The sequence below is a fragment of the Triticum aestivum genome, chromosome 1A (assembly GCF_018294505.1).
Source record: "Triticum aestivum cultivar Chinese Spring chromosome 1A, IWGSC CS RefSeq v2.1, whole genome shotgun sequence".
In the NCBI taxonomy this organism is placed as follows: Eukaryota; Viridiplantae; Streptophyta; class Magnoliopsida; order Poales; family Poaceae; genus Triticum; species Triticum aestivum.
In genome coordinates, this window is record NC_057794.1 from 468,197,950 (window position 1) to 468,222,954 (window position 25,005).

The following is a 25,005-nucleotide window of genomic DNA, read 5'->3' on the forward strand; positions in this document are numbered from 1 at the left end:
CTGTTTTACAGAAAAGTCCCTGTTCTTCATGCATTTAATAACTTCACAACTGTGCATCCGATTAAAATGTTTTATATATGAAACTTGCTTAGAATTTTGTCTAGATTCATAATATTCAACTTTCATCCATGTTCAAAATGTTTTAATGATGTTTGTTTAAATTTGCTCCTATGTCATGCTAAAATGCTTTAATTCATAACTAAATAATCGTAACTCGGAATTTAATAAACTTTATATGTAAATGGGGTGGAAAAATGCCTAGTTTAACATGGTGTACTTGTTTTGCATGTTTAAAACCCTAAAATTTGGTTTAGGGCAGAACAGTACCGAACCTAATATATGCATATGGGGATTTACCGGACTTGTTGTTTGTTGTTTCCGGCCTCATTTAAACTTCACTAGATAGGTAGTTTTCTTTGCTTCACCCTCTTGCCATGATTAACAATATTTAACATTGTTGGGTACATAAACGAGAGAGAACTAAATAAGTCATGTGGTGTTTCCTTCAATATGCAACTCCGTTGCATAATGAGCTCCACTTAATTTGTAGGATTGCTTGTGCACTTTACCATGCCATGCTTCATTAAACCGGACATGCATCATACTTGGTTGTGCATCATGCCATGTTCATGTGTTGGTTGTTTACTATGTTGTGTGCTTCTTTCCGGTGTTGCTTCTTCGGGTTGGTTCCGATAACGTCGCATTTGTGAGGATCCGTTCGTCTACGTCCGTTTGTCTTCTTCATGGACTCGTTCTTCTTCCTTGTGGGATTTCAGGCAAGATGACCATACCCTCGAAATCACTTCTATGTTTGCTTGCTAGTTGCTCACTCTTTTGCTATGCCTATGTTGCGATACCTACCACTTGCTTATCATGCCTCCCATATTGTTAAACCAAGCCTCTAATCCACCTTGTCCTAGCAAACCATTGTTTGGCTATGTTACCGCTTTGCTCAGCCCCTCTTATAGTGTTGTTAGTTGCAGGTGAAGATTGGAGCTTGTTCCATGTTGAAACATGGATATTTTGTTGGGATATCACAATATCTCTTATTTAATTAATGCATCTATATACTTGGTAAAGGGTGGAAGGCTCGGCCTTATGCCTGGTGTTTTGTTCCACTCTTGCCACCCTAGTTTCTGTCATATCGGTGTTATGTTCCTGGATTTTGCGTTCCTTACGCGGTTGGGTTATAATGGGAACCCCTTGACAGTTCGCCTTGAATAAAACTCCTCCAGCAAGGCCCAACCTTGGTTTTACCATTTGCACTAACAACCTATAACCTTCCCTTGGGTTTTCGCGAGCCCGAGGGTCATCTTTATTTTAACCCCCCCCCCTCGGGCTAGTGCTCCTCTAAGTGTTGGTCCGAAACGAGAAGCCTACGGGGCCACCTCGGGGCAACTCGAGGGTTGGTTTTACTCGTAGCTTGACCTATCCGGTGTGCCCTGAGAACGAGATATGTGCAGCTCCTATTGGGATTTGTCGACGCATCGGGCGGCTTGCTGGACTTGTTTTACCATTGTCGAAATGTCTTGTAACCGGGATTCCGAGCCTGATCGGGTCTTCCCGCTAGAAGGAATATCCTTCGTTGACCATGAGAGCTTGTGATGGGCTAAGTTGGTACACCCCTGCAGGGATTTGAACTTCCGAAAGCCGTGCCCGCGGTTATGGGCAGATGGGAATTTGTTAATGTCCGGTTGTAGAAAACCTGAAGTTGACCTTAATTAAAATACATCAACCGCGTGTGTAACCATGATGGTCTCTTTCCGGCGGAGTCCGGAAAGTGAACACGGTGTTGGAGTTATGTTTAACATAGGTTGTTCTAGGATCACTTCTTGATCATAGTTGTTTGACCGTGCTTTTGCCTTCTCTTCTCGCTCTCATTTGCGTATGTTAGCCAGCATATATGCTAGTCGCTTGCTGCAGCTCCACCTCATACCTTTTACCCTTACCTATGAGCTTAAATAGTCTTGATCGCGAGGGTGTGAGATTGCTGAGTCCCCGTGACTCACAGTTACTTCCAAAACCAGTTTGCAGGTGCCGATGAGTCCGTGCAGATGACGCAACCAAGCTCAAGGAGGAGCTCTTTGAAGATCTTGTCGTTTGTGTTGTTTTCGTTCCAGTTGATCAGTAGTGGAGCCCAGTTGGGGTCGATCGGGGATCTGTGTAGCATTTGGGGTAGCCTTCTTTTATTCTGGTTCCATAGTCGGACCTTGAATGTATTTGGATGATGTAATGCTTTATTCATGTAATTGTGTGAAGTGGCGATTGTAAGCCTACTATGTATCTTTTCCCCTATTGTATTACATGGGTTGTGTGAAGATTACCTCACTTGTGACATTGCTTTCAATGCGGTTATGCCTCCAAGTCGTGCTTCGACACGTGGGAGATATAGCCGCATCGAGGGCGTTACAGGCCCGCCGAAGAAAGCTCCCGAAGAGTGGCCTTCTGAATGGTTCTACATCGACTACGTCGCTCTACCCGACCCCGTCCGCATAGGCCTCCCCGAGTTTTAAAATGCTCCGCTAAAGAAGCGCCATAGCTGGCATCCTTCAAGCCTAGAGGAAGAGGATAGCATGAAGATCAGCTTGCTACTGGGCAAGATTAAAATGCTTGCCCAGTCTGGATTGTCAATAGTCGAGGTGATGGCGATTTCTATAACGCGGGGGTCCAGCCACTCCAATACCAAGGACTGCCCATGTGGCATTATAACGGAGAAGACGATGCCTCATGTTACGGTCGAAAGGGCCCGAAGACCCCCGCTGCTCTAGCCAAGATTCTGGCCGAGCTGTATAAAGGGGAGAAGGAGGAGTTCAGCCGTCTCCAATATCGAGATGGACTTTCGATGTACAATCCTCCCAGCTGGGTAAGGTTCGGCTCCACTTATTTTATCTTGTCCCTGGATCATTCGTTGACAGGCAGCATCTTATCTTCTCCTAACAGGAATGGCGGAAGGTTGTCGAGGGGATCCATGACCCTGCCCCTCAGCCGGAGAATCGCAACCGGGATCTTGACCCCGGATATGAAGAAAATTCGGACATATTCGTGGAGCTTGAGGAGGGAACATTCTATCAGATGAGCTACGACGGTACATATGTACCCATTATCGCCGATTACTCTGGCCCCCTTCCAGCTTCACATGTAAGTAATCCAAAGACACCTTATGTAAAAGAGATCTCTCCTTCCTTCTCACCCACCGCACTATCTTGTGCTCAAAAGGGGAAGGGTTCGGCGCGCCGTACCGCTCCAGGGGTATCTCCGAAGAGAGCGTCCCCCACACAAGGCGAGCCTTCCAAGAGGAAAGCGAACGAAGAAACGGTCGGGCCTTCATCGAAGAGGTATGAATTTTCCAATGTGCTCCTGGGCAGTCACGTCCAACCGTGACCTTCCCGTTTTCCATGTGTCAGGAAAAAGGTGCGCCGGACTATATCCGGAGGTTCGAGCGGTCGTACTTCCCGCAGCCAGGGTTCAAATCCTGCCATGAAGATGGGGGCTAATGCGGGGGCGACGCCGGACTGTCCTCCAGCCGAGGACTCGGATGATGTATCCGTCACCAACTCGAAAGTGGAGAGTGCCATGAATCATCGGCGCCGTCGGGCCATTTTGCAAGACCCTGGCTTTTCAGAAGAGTCGTTTAACGCCTTCAGCTCGGCCGACGCATACATCCGAGCTGCTCGAGATGGGCTTAACAGGGCCACAAGCCAGCATTTGAAAGATGTGCAGGTAAATTTGTTTTGTCTGACTATGATAACCATATGCCAGTAGCCCCCGAGACTTAAAGGAGTTGAAACAACTGATTTAAGGATCAATGTACAACCAGGTGCTTACGGAGAAGAACGCCCTGCTAGCTTAGGAACTAGAAAAGTGTCAGTGCTGGCTGCTTGCTACCAATGCTGAACTGGAGAAATACAAGGCATCTCCCGGTAATATTTCCCTCTTTCAAGAATTCATAATGATACACTGATAGTGTGAATCTGGGTGCTTATCTTTGTGTTGGGTCGTTATACCAATTACGAGGGCAGCTGGACGCCGCTCAAAGCGAAGAACACGGAGCCAAAAAGCTACTAGCAGCGGGCTAGCGTGTATTGACAAAAGTCGTTCAAGGGAAAAAGGAACTCTAGGATTCGAACACCAAACTGGGCGAAGAACTAAAAGATGTGCGAGCTCAGCTAGTGGACTCTGTGAAGGAGTACAAGAAGTTGCGAGGCGGCATATTCAGTACGTGGCCGCTTCTATCTTATAACAGTTTGGAGGTAAAAGTAGCTGATATAGCTGTAATTGCAGGTGTATTGATGAACCGCCCTGAAGAGGAGGTGTGTGGATCATCAAGTGATCTTTTGAAAGGGTTGTCGCAGTTTCACGAGCAAGCTCGGCAGGCGATGCGGAGTGTAGCCAAGGCCTTATGGCCATTCGACTCCCCTCCAAGAAGCATGGAGAAGCTGGTAGAGCTGTTCATGGGAGCGCAGTGGCGTATCCGATTGTGGAAGATATCGGCCTGCTGAGAGGGTGTGCGAGAGGCCTGGGCCATGGTGAAGACGCGATATACCAAGCTGGATCCTAATCACATGCTCGTGTCAGACCGCCAGGGCCGAATGGGGAAGAAATTCCTGTTAGTTTAGTATATGACCAAGTAGAGGTGGCCGCCAAATATTCCCAACAGGATTGTAAATTAGACTGCCTTTTGGACGGTATAGTGGAGGAAGTGTTTGAGTCGTGAGTGACTATGTACTTTCCTTCTAGCTGGATAATAAAGACAATTGTCATCGCCGACCTTTTCGCTTCAACCTCCAGATCCGAAGGTGCAGAGTGTTTCAGAATACCCTAGCGGTAGAATACCAGGGTATGCGTGGAAACCAGGCGTAGGGGTCATAATTGCTCGAACAGACAATGTGTATCCGGCTAGTTATGTTGTATTACATTATGTAAGTAACATCTTCCAGAGGGAATAGTTATGTTAAGGGTTCCTTTCCCTGGGTGTGCATGCATTTAATGTGCATGTCCGAACTGTGATTGAAAAAGTCTTAGAGTAAGTAACATCTAGGGTTCACAATGGAGTGAATACGGAAACACCTTTAATTCCCCGACCGAATATTTCCTTAAGAACGCTAGATTTCGGCTTCACCCAGTCTGAGGTACACATCCAGATGACCCGACAGTAACAATCGTAGAGGTGCTCCCTTTATGCCCTAGCCGAACTAACGGGAACATAGGGCATAAGCACAGGAGCCAGGCAACCCAGCTTGGCCAAAACTTAAGTAATATCAATGCATATAGTGGCGAAGAAAAGGTACATATGGAAAAAAACGCATATGTGCCAAGCTTGATGCTCGAAGAATAGTCGCAAGCTTCTGTCCGAGAAGCCCCCAGGTATAATGAACGTACATATTTAGAGATGTACGCATCAGGTAGGGATGGTCTAGCCGTACTAAAGCCGTAGGGCTAAAGACAAAACAAAAAGCTAAAAAACGAAAAGAGAGGAAAAACAAATGACGGTAATAACAGGAGGGAGGAAACGAACACAGAGTTCAGCGTTAGGCATAAAATCATCGTAGTCTGGCCGCATTCCAGGGGTTCGGCTCCAGGTGATTATCTGACGCATCACGCAGGCGGTACACTCCTCCCGTGAGAACTTTGTCAATGATGAAGGGACCCTCCCACTTGGGCTTGAGCTTGTCCTTTTTCTTCTCCGGCAAGCGTAGAACAAGTTCACTGACGTTATACATCTTGGCCTACACTTCTCTGCTTTGATACCTGCGAGCCTGCTGTTGATAAAATGCGGAATGGGCTTTTGCGACGTCGCGCTCCTCCTCCAAGGCATCTAAGTTGTCCTGCCGATCAAGATCGGCCTCTCTCTCTTCGTACATACGCACTCAAGGTGAATCATGAATAATATCGCAGGGTAACACTACTTCCGCACCATACACCATGAAGAAGGGTGTATATCCGGTAGTGCAGTTGGGCGTGGTCCGCAGCCCCCAGAGTATGGAGTCAAGTTCCTCCACCCAGTGCTTGTCCAATTCCTTTAAAGACCGCACTAGTCTGGGTTTGATGCCGCTCATAATAAGACCATTAGCCCGTTCGACTTGACTGTTTGTCTACGGGTGATAGACAGAGGCGTAATCGAGCTTAATGCCTAGATTAGTGCACCAGGTTTTCACCTCATCGGCTGTGAAATTGGAGCCATTATCGGTGATTATACTGTGCGGGACACCATAACGGTGTACCACGCCGGATATGAAATCTATTACTGGCCCCGCTTCGGCCGTTTCGACTGGTTTGGCCTCTATCCACTTAGTGAATTTATCCACCATGACCAGTAGATACTTTTTATTATGACTTCCTCCTTTAAGGGGTACGACCATATTGAGCCCCCAGACCGCAAAAGGCCAAGTGATGGGGATTGTTTGTAAGGCAGTGGGGGCATATGGCTTTTGTTGGCGAAGAGTTGGCATCCGACACAACGTTGGACAAGGTCCTATGCATCTGCTCGGGCCGTCGGCCAATAAACCCTGTATGGAAGGCCTTGCTAACAAGGGCCCGAGCTGCGGCATGGTGACCGCCGAGTCCGGCATGAATTTCAGCCAAGAGATGCCGCCCCTCTTCCTCGGATATACATCGTTGAAGGACTCCGGTAGCGCTTTTCTTATAGAGCTCTCCATCATGAACCTTGTAGGCCTTTGAATGCCGGCCAATGCAGTGGGCCTCATTCTGGTCCTCAGGAAGCTCCTTCCTATTAAGGTAGGCCAGGAAGGGTTTGGTCCATGGGGCAATGACTGCCATGATGAGATGCGCCGACGGTGTTATTTCGGTAGCTGAGCCCCCGACGACGTCGGTGTTTCCAGGATCTGGGGTTATGTTTGGATCCGGACTAGTATTGCCGTTTTCCCCCTGCCACACCATGGATGGCTTAAAAAGCCTTTCCAGGAAGATATTGGGTGGGATGGGGTCGCGCTTAGCGCCGATACGAGCAAGAACATCCGCCGCTTGATTACTTTCTCGAGCCACATGATGGAACTCGAGCCCCTCGAACCGGGTCAACATTTTATGGCTGCGTTACGATAAGCTGCCATCTTCAGATCTTTGGCGTCAAAGTCTCCATTTATTTGAGATATTGCCAGGTTTGAGTCCCCGCGCACCTCTAGGCGTTGGATGCCCATGGAGACAGCCATCCGGAGACCATGTAATAAGGCCTCGTATTCGGCTGCGTTATTGGAGTCTGTGTATAGTATTTGGAGGACGTACTGAACGACGTCTCTAGTAGGGGACGTTAAAACGATGCCCGCTCCTAACCCTGCCAGCATTTTGGAGCCGTCGAAATACATGACCCAATTGGAGTATGTGTCGTACTCTTTAGGGAGTTTGGCCTCTGTCCATTCGGCGATGAAGTCGGCCAGTACATGGGATTTGATAGCTCAACATGGTTTATATGTAATGTCAAATGGGAGGAGCTCAATGGCCCATTTGGCAATCCGGCCTGTAGCATCACGGTTGCTTATAATGTCATTGAGTGGTACTTCGGAGGCCACCGTGATCAAACACTCCTGAAAGTAGTGACGGAGCTTTGGGATGCCATGAAGACTGTGTATGCTATCTTTTGATAATGAGGGTACCAAGATTTGCATGGTGTAAGGACAGTAGATACATAGTACATTGGCTTCTGAAGCGGGAATTTATGCCCGTCCTGTTCTCGTTCAACGATGAGTACGGCGCTCACCACCTGATGTGTTGCCGATATGTATAATAACATCGGTTCACCGACGTTTGGTGCGGCCAGGATTGGATTGCTTGCAAGAAGGGCTTTTATTTCCTCCAGTCCGGCTGCTGCCGCGTCCGTCCACTCGAAGTGGTCGGTTCGCCGTAGAAGGCGATAGAGTGGCAGTGCATTTTCTCCCAATCTGGAGATAAAGCGGCTTAGAGCTGCTATGCAACCCGCGAGCTTTTGAACTTGTTTAAGATCTGTTGGCTTAGCCAATTGTGACAAACCTCGAATTTTGGCTAGGTTTGCTTCAGTTCCTCTATTGGAAACGATGAAGCCCAGCAGTTCTCCAGCAGGGACGCCGAAAACGCATTTTTCCGGATTGAGCTTAATGTCATACACGCGGAGGTTGTCGAATGTGAGACGTAAATCGTCTATTAGTGTTTTGACGTGCCTAGTTTTGATGACAATGTCGTCCACATAAGCTTCAACTGTTTTGCCGATCTGTTTCTCCAAGCATGTTTGAATCATGCGTTGGTATGTGGCGCCAGCGTTCTTGAGCCCGAGGGGCATGGTGTTGAAGCAGAATGGCCCATATGGGGTGATGAATGTTGTTGCAGCTTGATCGTATGCCTTCATTTTGATTTGATGGTATCAGGAATATGCGTCAAGGAAACATAGTGAGTCGTGTCCTACAGTGGCGCCAATTATTTGATCGATGCGGGTGAGGGGGAAGGGATCCTTGGGGCATGCCTTGTTGAGGTCTTTGAAATCGACGCACATGCGCTAGGATTTGTCCTTCTTTGGTACCATCACCAAATTTGCTAACCAGTCCGAATGTTTTATTTCTCTAATGAATCCGGCCTCGATTAACTTGGCTAGCTCTTCCCCCATAGCTAGGCGTTTGGGTTCAGAAAAGCGCCGCAGTGTTTGCTTGACTGACTTGTGTCCCTTCAATATATTGAGGCCGTGTTCGGCCAACTCGCATGGGATTCCTGGCATATCGGAAGGGTGCCAGGCGAATATATCCCAATTCTCGCGCAGGAACTCTCGTAGAGCGGTGTCAACCGTCGGGTCTAGTTGTGCTCCAATGGATGCTGTCTTCTTGGGGTCCGTTGGATGCACTTGGAATTTGATTATTTCTTTTGCCAGTTTGAATGAGGTGGATTTGGGTCGTTTGTCTAGGACCACATCATCTCTGTCCACCATGGAGCGCGGCACGGTTAACTCTTCGGCCGCGAGGGCTTCAGATAATGCCTCAAGGGCCAGGGACGTGGTTTTATTCTCGGCGCGGAGTGCTATGTCTGGATCACTAACTAGAGTGATTATACCGTTGGGCCCGGGCATCTTAAGCTTCATGTACCCGTAATGGGGTATTGCTTGAAAGCGCGTAAATGCATCTCACCCTAAGAGGGCGTGATATCCGCTGTTGAAGGGGGCCACCTGGAAGGTTATCTCTTTGGACCGATAGTTCTCCGGCGTGCCGAATACCACGTCGAGTGTGATTTTTCCCGCACACCGTGCCTCCCGACTGGGAATGATTCCTCGGAAGGTCGTGCTGCTTGCTCGATGTGGCTCTTGTCTATTTCCATTTTTTGTATTGTATCCTCATAGACGAGGTTCAGTCCACTGCCGCCGTCCATGAGAACCTTGGTGAGCCGAAAGCCATCCACAATTGGGTTGAGGACCAAGGCGGCTAGTGTTCGGACTGTCCTGTGTTTTGGTTCGTCGCCAGCATTAAAGGTTATAGCTGTGTCGTTCCAAGGGTTTATTGTTGTGATCTAGCAGACTTCGACGAGTTCGCGGAGTGCCCTTTTGCGCCTATTGTTTGAAGTGAATGTCTCAAAGACTATCAGGACTCTAGGTTTGTCGTCTTCTGGAGGGTGTTGCTTTGGGGTGTCTTCGGTGAGGATGTCCTGGCCGTTTTTGGCTACCTGCCGGAGTATCCAACATGCTCTAAGGCTGTGGGTTGGTATGGTATCCGGTGTGGTGTGTATTTTGCATGGGCCATCAAGCCATCCCTCCAGAACGGTTCCGCGCCGCGTAATGGGTTTGCATTTTTTTGGCTATTGGTCTGGGCGTGTTACAGGGGTGCGCCCTTTTTGCCTGGACCAGTGGTTGAGTTGGGACCGATAGCTCCCAGACTGTCTGATCTCTCCAGGCACTCTCCATTGCACTGTACTTCTGTACAATAGTTTCCAAGTCACTGAAGTGTAGTATGCGGTGGTGATTAATGGCGTTGAGGAGTCCTTTGTCCGTGCAATTGTTGCGGAATGCTGATATTGCGTCCTCGTCGCGGCAATCTTTGACCTTGTCCTTGACAAGGAGGAATCTGGCCCAAAAGTGGTGGACCGTTTCCTAGGGCTGCTGTTGTATGCTCGTGAGAGCGCTTATGTCTAGGTGGGTGGGTTGTGTTGGATCTGAATCCTGACCCGATCGATGATCCGAAGTCTGAGGTTTTTCCAGACTGAACAGTCCAAGCTCCGAAGTATCTTCTGATTTTTGAAGCCCGCCGTCCAACTCTAAGTTCGGAGGACGAGGCGTGTCTTTCTGCTGGTAGGTGTCCGGCTTCTCGAGGTCGGAGATCCAAACATAATTCGTCCTCAGTATAGAGGAAGGGTTATCTTGCTCCTCGACTAACGCTATCTAGCGGGTGCGTTGGAGAATTAATCTCTCTCTGGTCGGTTTTTAAGCCCAATCCGATCGTAGTCTGTAGCGACCCCCAAGGCAGCGATGTGATCTAGGAGTTCGTTCAAAGACGATAACTCCGTCGGATCCATCCATTTGGCGTATTCAGAATCAACGCAGATACATTTTTCGTTGACTCGGGAGGTCATCCTCATCGGCTCAGAGGTCGAGCGGGCGATCATGGTAAAACCGCCCAGCCGGAGGGTTTGGCCTAAGGCCAGAGCTCCTCCTAAGGTGATATTTTCCTTGACGATAAGTCGAGCCATCAACCTCTGCAACAACGGCACAGTGGACCTCTCAATGAAAGCACCAATGTCGGTGTCAAAATCGATGGATCTCGGGTAGGGGGTCCCGAACTGTGCGTCTAAGGTTGATGGTAACAGGAGACAGGGGACACAATGTTTACCTAGGTTCGGGCCCTCTCTATGGAGGTAATACCCTACTTCCTGCTTGATTGATCTTGATGAATATGAGTATTACAAGAGTTGATCTACCACGATATCGTAATGGCTAAACCCTAGAAGTCTAGCCTGTATGACTATGGTATTGAGTATCTCCTATCCGGACTAAGTCCTCCTGTTTATATAGACACCGGGAGGATCTAGGGTTACACAAGGTCGGTTACAAACAAGGGAATTTACATATTCCGTCGCCAAGCTTGCCTTCGACGCCAAGGAGAGTCCCATCCAGACATAGGTGTAGTCTTCGGTCTTCGTATCTTCATAGCCCATCAATCCGGCCCAAAGATAACAGGCCGGACGCCCGAGGACCCCTTATTCCAGGACTCCCTCAACCACCAGGTCCAAAAGGAGTCCTAGGACACTTAATGCCTCCAAACCGATTAAACACATTCTTGGCCTTGCGTGAATTATATTTTTCCAACAACATGCTAACTGACAGCTTTATTCTTGGAGCTTGTGTATTTTTGCCATGGACTTTCCACAGCCCTACTTCTGAATTTTTTGCTTTGATCCTCCTCGGCGCAGCCTTAGTATCAACGATACTATTTTTTCCTTGAGTGGATTCGGTCTGATCCGACCGAATAAGCAATTTCTTCTTTTCAAATTCGATTGCGTTGATAGTAAAAGGATCACCGTCGACCTTCATTTTAGTGGTTTTTGTAAATGTCAATCATCCGTCATTAATGGCCGATTGCACCTATCGACGAAACACATTGCATTCATTAGTAGAATGAGAAAAAGAATTGTGCCACTTGCAATAGTCTCTACTTGCCAATTCTTCTTGAGGTGGAATTACATGACCTTCTCTCATCCAATTAAGTTACTTTCCAGTAACACATCAAAAATCATACCACACTTACTAACATCAAAACTATACTTCATTTCCTCTCTTTTAGCAGGTGTATGTTTCAAGGAGAACAAGCAAAAGGTTTTGACTTTGGTGCTTGAACCCATTTGGCTACATATATATTAACGTCATCCGCATTAGTCGAATAACTATCATCATCTGAAGCATTAACCATATGAATATCCTCCTCTCTACTCTTGTTATCTTTAAATCGGCTATACTTTTAAATTTCCTTAGCCCGGTTTTCTTGCATCAAAGCCTTCAGCAAAACTTGATTAATACCTAAAAATTCTTGCCCTTCTAATTTATGTTTAATATGAGCGAGCAAACCCGAAAAGGCAAGATTGGCAAAATCCCTTTCGGCTATGGTCAAACTAAAACATCGGTTTTTTATATATGTAAATCTCTTAATATAATCATAAACGTCCTCATTATACTTCTGCCTAACCATTTTTACATGTGAAAGCCGAAGTTCAGTTTCACCACCATAAAAATACTCATGAAATTTTTGCTCTAATTGTGCCCATGATTGAAATAGAATTGGGAGCAAGCGATGTAAACCAAGTGAACACAGTACTGGATAAAGACAAAGGGAACAATTTCACTCTATACACATCCGATGTTCCAACTTCACTACAATGTGCTAAAAATTGTCCTATGTGCTCAAAAGTTGTTTTACCATCCTCCCCTATAAACTTGACAAAATCTAGAATTTTAAACCATGAGGATACGGTGTCGAGTCGAAATAATTAGGGTATGGTTTTTGATGTGCACGAACTTTACCCTTAGGTACTAAACCAAATTCTCTAAGAATACTAGCAAGATGATCCTTATAACTATCTTTCGGTTGTAGAGAACATGTTTGTGCAGAAGATCATGGTGCAAACTCCGGCAAGGAAATTTGAGCATGCGATGTTTGCAACGGCGACCCACTAAAATATGTATCGTGTTCCGGCCCGTACGGAACCTCGGTACCAGCATGCGACAAAGGTGTCGTATTGTACGCTATCGTCTAATAACTAGGTTGTTGCAAATCAGAATTAAAACTTGCACTTTGGTTATTGCTGTTGTAATTTTGTGGAGCCGAAGTTGAGATAATAGGAGGAGCAGCACTGGAAACAAAATTATTGACTGAACTGGTAGGATAGTTCCGTCCATCATGATTATTATTTAAAGTGAAGTGATCCTGCATGCCATTAGCCGATGCACTTAGTATGTGAATATTACTAGGAAAATTAATAAACCTATTACTCTCTAGAGGCATCAGCTTTTTAGCAGAATTTTCATCATTAATTGGCATCATTACTGAACGAACAAGACAAGAAAGGCCATTTTCAAGCTGCTCCTTAAATTCTTCAAATTTATGAACTACAGCTTGAGTAATTATGTGTTCCGTATTTGACATATCAGAACAAAACTTACTAGCTATGGACACATCAATATGATGAGCAATTTCTTGGGTTGGCTTTTTTACCTCAATGCCGAGAGGATCAGAAGGACTCGACGTAGGTACCTTCTTGACGATGTCGTTTCTTGTCTTCTTGTATGCAGCCAACTTCAGTTTTTGCAGCTCAGCCTCGTCTTTCTCAAGCTCCCCTTCGAGCTCGCGCCGATCATCTTTCGACAGATCGTCGAGCGTGACGGCGATGATGTTCTCCGAGTTGATGTCGCTCTCGTTCTTGCGATCAGTGTACATTGTGTTCCTTTATTCTTCTTCGTCCCCAGCGGAGTTGCCAATTGTGTTGCCACGCAAAATTGCCGCGCAGCTCCACGATAACCGTCATACTTTCGTGACGACGTAACGATACTTCATATATAGTATCATAGTAGTATATATCATAGATGACCATATTTATGGCCATGCATGACACAAAGTAGTATAACATTTATTATATATGTTACGGTATCTACCTATGTTACTGCTTCTTTGCCACATCATCATATTTGCTATTCCCGAGTGCATGATACCAGCTATGATACCCCCACTATGGCCACCCTAAGGCTGGTCGTAATATGGGAGTATCAAGCGGTATCATACATGCTAACTAGACTTTTTGGATGATGTGGCACATAGTTAAATGAGGAAAGAGAGGGTGTGGTATCATATCATGATACCGCATCATATTAAATGTTGTATTACTTTGTGTCATGCATGACAATTAATAAGGCAACCTAAGATACTAACTTATGATACTATGCATGCGCGCATTACAGAGGTATTACCGATCATATATTAGTATCATGCATATATACTCCCTCCTTTCTGGTTTATAGGCTTATCTCAAAATTTCAGTTTTTCCATTTTATAAGGCCCAATTTGGTTGTTCCCCATCACATGTTCAGATTTCAAGGTGCATAAATCATTGCATGCAAGTATTAAGAGAAAATTGACCAATGCATGTACTTTATGCATGCATGTATTGCAATTAATACATTGGAAACATAACTTTTTAAGGAAAACAAAAGCATTAATTGGGTGTTTTTGCAAACTACAAAAAGTATTCCACCACTCACCATCTACCTTGGTTGGTGAGATTTTTGAATTGAGGCCTATAAACCGGAAAGGAGGGAGTATGATACTAGCTAGTCTATGCTATACTAGCTTCTATGATATACTAGCTACCTCATTAAGAGCATGGTTAATAATACAGCCAACGGTTGGCTATAAGAAGTTGCCATGTCATATACAGCCATCCTCTTAGCCGGCATGTACAATAATAAGTTTTAAATCCATACTAGTTTATCAATAGTTGGCCCACCTTACATCCTCACAAAGTGTCTTGGGTCTCGTGTTGCAGCTGGCTCTACTAACCAAGAGCCCGCTTCTCTTCTCTCTCCTCTTCTCTTTCCTCGAACTAATAAGCACACACACACACACACACATATATATATATATATATATATATATATATTATTCTATTCCTTATAGCCTGCTTATATCACTCTATTGTATCATAGAGTAGTATCATATGTAGTACTTTATTTATTGTCATGCATGACACATAGTAGCATAGCATTTATTATGATACGGTTTCATGATATGATACTTAACCCTCTCTTTCTTCATTTAATTCTATGACAGCTCATCAAAATTGCCTAGTTGGCATGCATGATACTAGGTATGGTACCGAGAGTGGCGTTGTAGAGGACGGGCGCGGGCGCTCCTGATACGTGGACCAATGGAGGGATGTGCTCATTGCTTGACCCGATGTACTGATCAGATGTACGAATTAAATGTCGTACTGTACTATTGACGTATACGTATCGTATATGGTTCTTGATGCTTAACGTCGTGATATATTGAGGTGTGCCGTCGGTACAAAAACTAATATCGACGGTACTGGAAGGACACATATGAAAGGTCCGTTTCACATAACAACGTGCGACGGACTGAAAAAAATACTAAATGCCAATAAGGGCCCACTGAGGACTCCAGATCCACCTTCCTCCTCCTCTCGCACCCCCTTCATTCTAGTGGTCAGGACCCGCAGTGACCAAGTCGAGAACTGATGGCTAATGTACAAGAGGACGACGACGGGCTGGAGTTCCTTTCAGATCCGGTGGACAGGTATTGTTTCCATTCCTTGTTTTGCATACTTTGAAATCTGCCTCATTCTGCTAGACCATCTTACTGTTTGAAGCTTCCATGTCACAGGTTCCCCTTACCGGATCTTGCATCCAGAGAGCTGGTGACGGCCTGTGAGCCTGCTTCTGGGTAGACAGAATCAACTACTGAATCAAGCATGGGGAATTTTGGCGAGGCGTCCCTCACCATGGAGTTGGCCTTGAAGAGCTCCGGCGAAGCACTAGGACTGACGCCGCTAGATCCGCATGCATCTACAGGAAAAGATGATGCGGAGGTCCCCGGATGGACAAAAAGGTATCCTCTTTTTGGGCCTGTGCATGCTTGCGACCTACAAATATATATATCTGAAAGTACAAATTTACTACCGTGGAGCTCTGTTGGCAAAACTTAATTGTTGCTGGAAAAATCATAGATATATTGTAACAGAAAAATTATGTCACCAGGATATATATGAACAATTTAGTACAATTTAGAAACTACAGCTAAACTGATTACTTCCATGTTTATCCTTTTGTAAGAATGCATAAGCCTACTGAAAAAGAATCCATGCTGCAACTTTGTTGTCAACTTTAAACCAGCATTAGCAAAGTAGATAAACCTTAAGTACTGCATTACATACATGGTACTTGCTTTCTGAACATTTACTTTGTAATGGAACTTAGTCAAAACAGATTACTTGGAATTCTATGCACTTATGATTGGAACTATTAGCAAGCATCCGCAACTACTAATGTTCATTAAGGTAAAACCCAACCATAGCATTAAGATATATTGGTCCCCCTTCAATCCCGTATGCATCAATTTCTATGCTAGGTTGAAGTTTCTGTCACTCTTGCCCTCCAATACATAGTCCTATCAACATACAACTAACCCTAGGGTGTGATCCACGCGCGCAATCATATGATGGGCACCAAAGGACAGAAACATAACCACAAGCAAATTAAATCAATCATAGCAATTCATCAACCACCGATAGGACAACGAAAATCTACTCAGACATCTTAGGATGGCAACACATCATTGGATAATAATATGAAGTATAAAGCACCATGTTCAAGTAGAGGGTACAACGGGTTGCGGGAGAGTGGACCGCTGTAGATAGAGGGGGGAAGGTGATGGAGATGTTGGTGAAGATGGCGGAGGTGTTGGTGTAGATCACGGTGAAGATGATGGCCCCCGGTGGCACTCCGGTGCCACCGGAAGCGAGGGGGAGAGAGCCCCCCTCTTTCTTCTTCTTCCTTGACCTCCTCCCTAGATTGGAGAAGGGTTTCCCCTCTGGTCCATGGCCTCCATGGCACGGGAGGGGCGAGAGCCCCTCCGAGATCGGATCTGTCTCTCTGTCTCTCTCTGTTTCTGCGTTCTCAGATTCTTCCCTTTCACCGTTTCTTATATTCCCGGAGATCCGTAACTCCGATTGGGATGAAATTTTGACACGATCTCTATCCAGAAATTTGCTTTCTTGCGGCGAAAAAAGGGCTCCAACCGCCTTACGGGGTGGCCATGAGGGTCAGGGGCGCACCTGACACCCTGGGGCGCGCCCCCCTACCTCGCGGGCCCCTCGAGTATCGTCTCGCGTGGATTCTTCTTCCCAAAAATCATATATATTCCAAAAAAAATCTTCGTCAATTTTTATTCCGTTTGGACTCCGTTTGATATGGATATTCTGTGAAACAAAAAACATGCAACAAACAGGAACTGGCACTGGGCACTGGATCAATATGTTAGTCCCAAAAATAATATAAAAAGTTGCCAAAAATATATGAAAGTTCTTGGCATGGAACAATAAAAAATTATAGATACAAAGGAGACGTATCTCTCATCCATACAGCACCCTGCCATCAAGATGCCTTCTCCACTTTCAGGCGTCAACTCTTTTGTTGACGCAGCGTCCGGATCGAGATCCCTCCATGCTCCGGTAGCCGATGGAAAACATCAACCTCCCCCACTCCTACTACCTGTTGATCACGTCGGAGAAGACGCCGATGCAGGGCAGGCAGCATGGATGCTAGAAGAACACCTGAGCCAGGTACGTTATCTATACAGTAAAATTACTTCTCCATTCTGTAGATCTGGGATATATGCACACCCTCGTCACCCCCGACTCTTGTTTGCAGGAGTCCGTGAATGACAGAGCCGATGGACCCTGGAAAAGTGGGGAGCAAATTGAGTCCGATGGCGACTTCGAAGTTCAATCAAAGTTAGCTACCATGGAAGGAGTAGGCGATTACGATCCAGATGATCATTTCGTAGTCGCCGATGATGACACGAATGAAGGAGAAGCTGGAAGCTGCTGCGAGTCTGCACACAACTGGGAAACTGTCCGGTGCGTGGAAGATGATGCTGAAGTCAGATCTGGCAAGCGACCAAGGATCAATTAGACAAAACCTTGTTTAGTTCTTCGAACAAAGATGTAATGCAGCAATGAGTAGTTAGGTGTCGGGCAATAAATTATAGCACGCATGCATGCTTTGGCCATGTCTCTGTTCTATCATCCATAAGTTATGACATGATGCATGATGCTACTTGTACCTAAAAAACTGTGGGTACCATGGTTTCCTGCTTAAATGGCATCTCACTAGCAATGCCTCCAACCCAAAAATGATTTCACTCATGTGTCATGCTAAAGAAAATGCATCGTTACAGCAAATTTAGCATAACAGTGCGTGATGTGCGTGCACATACATAGTTATTTCAAGTGAATGTACATCAACACCCAACGCGAAAATAAAATTAAAAAGATAGTAAAGCATTTCTTGTTCTTGGAATACATGTTTACAAAAACAAAAAAGCATCTTCCATGGAATAAAAATAACACCATGAAAATTGATAAAAAAATCCACATCTTTTATTTAGAAAAACAATATCTCCTTGCCCAATAATGAATAAGTTTCAAACCTGCATGAAAGCAAAAAAATTCAACTGCACGAGAGAAATAAAAAAAACACACTTTTCTAAGTACATATATATGAACATGTTGTGCTGAAAACACCAAGGAGATACTAACTTCGCAAAAGGGTGTTTAACGATTAAATTAGTCAATATAACCAATCAAAAGGTAGACGCAACTTCTCACATTTAAAAAAAATAATCAAAAATAACAGTGACATATAAAGTTAAATTCTGCAGAAATTGGTCATTCAACATATCTGTTGCACAAAAGGGAATTGGGGGTACCGGTGCAAGGAACCTCATTGGACAATAAAAGTTATTTAAAAACGGGGGGAGAAACAATTTACTAATATAAATGAATGAACACACATATACCCAATAAAAAATGTTATAACCTAAGTAAAGTTTATATAAACAATTGAAATGCAGTATCCAAAAGTGTTCAATGAACATTACCCCCAGTGAGAAATGAGGTGAAATTTTTTGTGAACTAGCATATGTCACATCTTAACTATATTGCTTGCCAGCCAGTAGCAAAAAAACCACACTAGAGAATTAGGATCACACTCAATACAGGGAGGCGATGAGGGTTCCCTTTCACGCCTTGGGTGGCACCACCGTTTCCCTCTCTATCAATCGATCGATCCGGCGGCAAGAGGGAGGGGTAACATCAGTTTTGTACACTTGGTGGGTGTGAGGTAGGGTAAGGGTTGAGGGAGACGCTGCCAAGGCTCTTGCGGTGGTGTCGCGCAGGAATAAGTTTATCTTGGCTCCATTCACAACCAAGTGAGGCTTTTGCCTTCGTGTAGGACCCAACATGGTAGGGAATCCGCGTTCCTTTACAAGGTCGCGGTGCATGGTGTCTCAAGATCCATTGCCGGTGGCCATTTTTGTCCTCAAATGGACAATGGATTCAGGGATACGAAGACCCTTCTACTTCCTTGTCGGTATGATTTACTGCTGACGTTCTTCTACTTCCTCTATGATGATGCTGCTGGGAGAACCTGCTTTGCCTGGGCATGGCCCAGCAACGGTGCTGGACCGGTCGGATAAATCGAATTCTCTTTATTCAATAAGGAACACTTTCCGCAATACTCAAGACGAAACATGGGAACGGCTGTTGCAAGTGTGTTGGACTGATGTCCATGGCCTCTCAATGCTGGTGTGAAGAAAAGAGTGAGCAGCGTGGCGGCAATTGTACCGTCGTCAAATATGATGTCCTGCTTGTGCCTAGTTGCAAATCCTTCTGTTGCAGGAGTCTTCTCTGAAGAACCAGAGAGGATGACCCATGTCTCCGGATATCTTCAAGTGCTATGGGTGTCTTTGGGTACTCTAGGTATTCATGGTCCTTCGTACTGTTTCATGATTTCAATGAAAACATCTCAAAACCAACTATGTAGCTTTCCATCATTAATAACTCATGATCATAAAGAAAAAGGAAAAATGGCATCGATTTCCGTTCGCATGAAAAAAGAATTGTCAAATTAAAAAACGTGCCTACATGAAAAAATGTGTGCAAAAAAATGCCCCACCGTCACCGACGTTCCCAACGGGAAAATGTGGTATTGTATACACTTTGGAAAAAGTGATTCATCATATAAAATGACCAGCCTTGACGGCAAGATTCGGATGAAATCATGGAACAAATGAGTAATTAACGACCTGCATCTGTCGTACTCCAACTCATCATCTTACCAACTAAAACTTTGGCATCAACTGGTGGCTGCTTTTAGAGAAAAGTCCATCGTTGGATCACCTGCATCGTCCGGCCAAACAGTTGGGTCCACATCAAAAAGAGTGGCATAAACAATGATTGACAGTCCTTCTCGATTTGGTAGCATGTGCATCCATACTGTGTTGCATGGGACGCGACCATGGTTGGGATCCCAGTTTAGATTGTCTTGTACTGGTCAAGAAGATCTGACACATGCACTGCTGGATGTATGGTCGCTACAGTATCGAGAATATACTGGAACAGTAACAAACATGGTTTTTCCCACAAACGTACCCATCTGAATGTGTGGACATGCGTCGTGTCGGGGATGCACGCAGCAATATTGACCAATGCATCCATATTGGCACATCCATCACGTGCAGCAACGCATACGCGAGCTCAACTCGTTCGCCCATACATCGAGATGATTAAACTCGCCCTGCCATGCGTAGGCATGCATGGAGTCGAAAATGCTGTACAGCTCCTCCGTTTGCACTTGGGCGATACAAATAGGTAAAAAAGCTGGCGTTGAAAATGGTAGGAAGCGTGTAAATACAGCTTCAGTGGACAAGACCTGCGGGTCCCATGTTGGGGCATATTTCGACTGCCGCGTTCCTTCAACAGTGCCGCTGCCATTACAAGTCTCCTACTCCTACTCCAGTCCCCTGCTTATCATCCCCTCCCCCTTCTTCCTCCCAGGCAAAATCCCTCTTCTCCCTCCGTGTGCATCGACTGTTTCTTCCCCTTCTACTTACCTCTCCTACCATACCTCCATCCCCACCGGTTCCGACTAGAGCAAGCACCGCCTCCTCTGTTTTTTGCATGCTAAAAACCACCTGCCGGTGCTGACTCAGGTGAGCTCGCGGTGATGGATTTCTACCCTGCATTTTAGGTCAGTTTATCTTGTACATCTTGATCTGACGCGTGCATCTCTAATCTTCTTGCTGGAACTATCAATAATGTCAACTCCGGCGGCGTGGGAGTTGCTTGATCGACGTATGGCTCCACCGGAAGAAGATGCCGACGAAGAGCTGGAGATGGATGCATCCGATGGAAAGAAGAAGCCGGACTTGAAGACAAAGAAATGCAGACTCCGGAGGTCTCCCCGTGCGGTGTCGCGGGCCAATGAGGCTGGAGCAGATGCAGGACTGCCTTGCGAGCCCTCCTAGGCGGGGAAGCAAGGAGGCGTCCGGGGGCCAAAAAAACTCACCGGCTTGCAGGGGTCAGACGCGTCGGTAATCCCTTCCATTCGCTGCGGGTTCAACACCAAACAGGTGATGAGCCTGTTGACATCCTGGTACCCTCATTTCAAACGTACCGGCTTAGGAGCGCTGCTAACCACGCGAGCATCTGGTGGCGGAGACAAAAAAATGCACTGGACTTTACTTAGATGCATAGATCCAAAGCAGAAGACCATGAGATTCCCTGATAATGAAGTTAGATCCATCTCAGTACATGACATAGAGCACATTACAGGCATCCAGTCTGGACCTAAACCTGTCCCAACACACCTGAGCCCTTCAAACAGGCTGGATGTGATGTGGCAAGTGCAAGATCTGCTTCAACTACCACACACAACAAAAGGCACGATAACATTAATCAACTCCTGGGTGTCATTGGACGTTTCGATCCACGAACTACTAATGAGAAAGAGATTGATGTAGCAAATGTTGCCTACACTCTGCTAGTATGTGCCACCATGATTTGTCCTAGATACGCGAGTGCAGATGTGCCCGATGAGGTCCTCCTATGTGTGCTGGATCCCTCTAAAATCCACACATACAACTGGGGTCAGTACCTTCTTGATGGAATCATGCTAAGCGCGGACAAGGCCCAAAAACTTGACGAAGAGAGAGTCAATATCACCATCGTGGGAGGGTTCCAGCTTGTCCCCCAAGTGCGTACTATATTTGTATGCATGCTTGTTGTTGTCCTTTACTCTGTTACCTTTTTCTGATACTACTCATTGGACATTTTGCTATCTTCTTCTCCACATGAACAGATATTCTTTGTGGATTGGATGAATTTTGGAGAACACAACATCATGGACAATGCCTGGCCACGCATCTCTGCGTACACAAATGAAAAGCTAAAACATATGTTTGGACTTGCAAGAGAAGCGACGACTCGTTTCAGAGTAATAAATTTTCTAAAATCTTACTCTTTACTGTCATGTCTATTTTACCGTGCAAAATACTTAGGATCCCCTGAAAAAAAGACTTATACATACATTTGTTTACTCACTACACCTGGAATAAAAAACTGTTGACATTGATACAGACAAAAAGCATTGCCGCCTATGCCGCAACAAAGTGCGAACTGCACCCAATACTCCGTCAGGAGCGTGCATTTTCAATTGTTGCAGCGAGAATGGCTGCTACCCAGTTCATAAAATCATCCGTAGCATGCATAATTCAAGATGGAGTGCTTCATTTTGCCATCAACCACAAGCCACTGGGACAAACTTTGACAATTGAGCACTACCAGAGATGTCTCGCACTTGTGCTTCAAATTTTCGACAAGATCGATGAAGGTTCCAAATCTCTGTACACAGAGTTTTTGACAATGTTGCTATCTGCTGAACGAACACATACAAGCTTCCCCAGAACTGCTCAGATGGCAAACCAAATAGCCAACATTATTCCTGCTGCAACTACCCAAGGTTATTCCCCCCTTCACAATGACAATAACCTTGTTTTCCTTACTTGTTTTTGCATACTGGCCCCCTCTAACCTGGAAACTGTGTCTTGGAAATAGTACTAGAGGTGAACACTGATGGTAGCAAAAGGCAGACAGCTGAAGAAGCTCCAGGAAAATAGATATCCAATACACAAAAAGAAGCAGAATGCATAGCAGCCTGCTCTGCAGCAATTGATGTCACCCGTGAGTGTGATGCAGTACCCTTGCCTCATTATGCTCAATTAATCCATGATTTCATTAAGTTGACATCTGATATTTGGTGCATTGCATACAGCTCTGCAAATGATTCCTCCTGCACCTTCTGAAGGTAGTATCTCCTTTCACCACCAGAATGCACATACTCTCTTCAATTCTTTTTACATTCTTCACACTAATAACATGACAATCCTGGATTGTAAAAGCCATGAAGGTGAACACGACTGGCACGAAAAGAATACCATCGGAAGAAGTTGCAGAAAAACAGAGATCAAATGGACAAAAAGAAGCACAAGAAACAACAAACTGCTCTGCATCAATTGATAACACTCGTGCGTTCAATGCATTACTCTTTACTCATATTTACTAATTAGCATCTGATTTTGTCTAGCTGACCTGTGCTATTACATCCATTGGAAGCAGTTCTTCATATGCGTCTGCCTCCAAAAACAACAATGGAACTAGAATGTCCACCTGGAGTTGTCCAACTTTCAGGTTTATTACCATTTATACAATCCACGAAATCTATTTGACTTGATCATCTTGTTAGTGCCCCATCCTTACAGTGTGCTATCACTTTATTTGCAGACAATGAATCTCCTATGATAAGAAAACACCTAAACCAAGTCTGCGTGCACCAGGACTGCCAAATGCCATTGGACGGCTCAACTTGCAAGATTCCAGCTGCATAATAAAACCTCGAGGTCTTCAGTTCATTAGTTCAGGCAACCCAGGAGATCCAAACGACACAGGTAATACCAACTGTGATCCTTTCACTACATCTGATTTTTGACTTCCTCTACACCCTAGTTCATATTTTTTTGTCATCCTTACCTCCTAATTAACCTGCTGTACATTCTCTCCTGCAGATGCTGAAGATAATCCAGATCAACTCGCATCACCCAAATGCCCACGTCCACCTTTCCATAAACATTCTACTAGCCATAGGGATACTATGACAGGCTCATCTGGATGGACAAACAAATGATCAAGGACAGATGTGGCGAGAAAGCTGGACTACAAGAAAGAAAAAACAGTTCATATTTCAGTTGTGATGAATCAAAAGTCTACTCCGCAAGGCCCAACACTTCTGACTGTAGCATCTCCATCTTCCAACTTGATATTCCAAGTCAATAAAACACCAGGAACATGTCACTATTTTTTGAAAAACATACTACTGTCAGATGTGGAGTTTCGGCAAACCTTTAAGGTTCAAACACTGGGGTGCGCGCGAAGTCTTTCCCTCCTACCGATCTATGCTCTAGCTCGCTAAGATCTTGTGGACGAACTCGACGAACTCACAACACAGAAAGACACGGGGTTTATACTGGTGCGGGCCACCGTTGTGGTGTAATACCCTACTCCAGTGTGGTGGTGGTGGATTGCCTCACGGGCTGATGATGAACAGTACAAGGGAAGAACAGCCTCCCGAGGTTGAGGTGTTCTTGTGCGTATGAACTTGTGGTGTGTAGATTCCCTCAAGCTAAGATGAGATACCTCTACTATGGTGGTGGCTAGTCCTATTTATAGAGGCCCTAGTCCTATTACCAAATATTGAGCGGGAAGGGAGCCAACAATGACGGGCTAATTTGAAGGGGGACAGCTTGTACAAACTATCCTGACAAAAGCGGTCTTCGCCTGTGAAAGGCTCTGGGGTGACGCCGTCTTGGGCTCCACGATGACCTCCGCCTGGTCTTGGTCTTGTTGCACCGAAATGGCAACCTTTGCCTGAGGCCTCGGTACTCCGCGGCTGCGCTTGCCTCCTTTGCACCAAAGGGGAAACAAGGATGCTGCGCGCACTGGCGCCCGCCTGGTGTCAATCGTCATGGCTTACGTCACGAGAGCGTCGGGAGGTTTGCCCTGCCTTGATATCTTCGCTCCTCGTGAGCCTGCCTGGCTAGGCCACTCCATAGGAGGTCTTATGTCGTCCACCTCGCGAGGCTTGGCCCCTCGCGAGGGTCTTGGTTGCCTTGTTGACGAAGATGGGTCGTACGGCCTGCTGGCTCAGCCACGCCATGGGCTACAGGCAGGTAGGTCTGGGGACCCCCGTTCCCAGAACGCCAACAGTAGCCCTCGGGCTCAAGGTGCGCGCGGGCTTGGCTTCACGGTGAAGCCAAGGGTCAAGCCCGGAGCACCGCGGGCCCCAAAAGCCTACGGCCTCGGTTGACGCGTGGTGGTCCATAGGTCGTGGGTGTCTCCGCTTTCCCACGCTGCCCTTGAATCCGCCTGGCT

At 45.8% G+C, this 25,005-nt stretch overlaps 1 protein-coding gene and 1 long non-coding RNA gene across 2 annotated transcripts; both read left to right on the top strand.

Annotated features, from left to right (window-relative positions):
* The first annotated feature begins 16,965 nt into the window (after nt 1–16,965).
* Nucleotides 16,966–17,948, top strand: LOC123149749 (uncharacterized). Its single transcript, XM_044569508.1, has 2 exons — nt 16,966–17,301; nt 17,390–17,948. The coding sequence occupies exons 1-2, from the start codon at nt 17,119–17,121 to the stop codon at nt 17,651–17,653; spliced, it is 447 nt and encodes a 148-aa protein (XP_044425443.1). The 5' UTR covers nt 16,966–17,118; the 3' UTR covers nt 17,654–17,948.
* A 2,636-nt stretch (nt 17,949–20,584) lies between these two features.
* On the top strand, nt 20,585–23,948 carry LOC123149831 (uncharacterized). The gene is made up of 8 exons (XR_006474867.1): nt 20,585–22,015; nt 22,159–22,540; nt 22,636–22,761; nt 22,853–22,885; nt 22,980–23,105; nt 23,197–23,268; nt 23,362–23,525; nt 23,643–23,948. It is a non-coding gene; the product is annotated as an uncharacterized lncRNA (long non-coding RNA).
* The last annotated feature ends 1,057 nt before the right edge of the window (nt 23,949–25,005 follow it).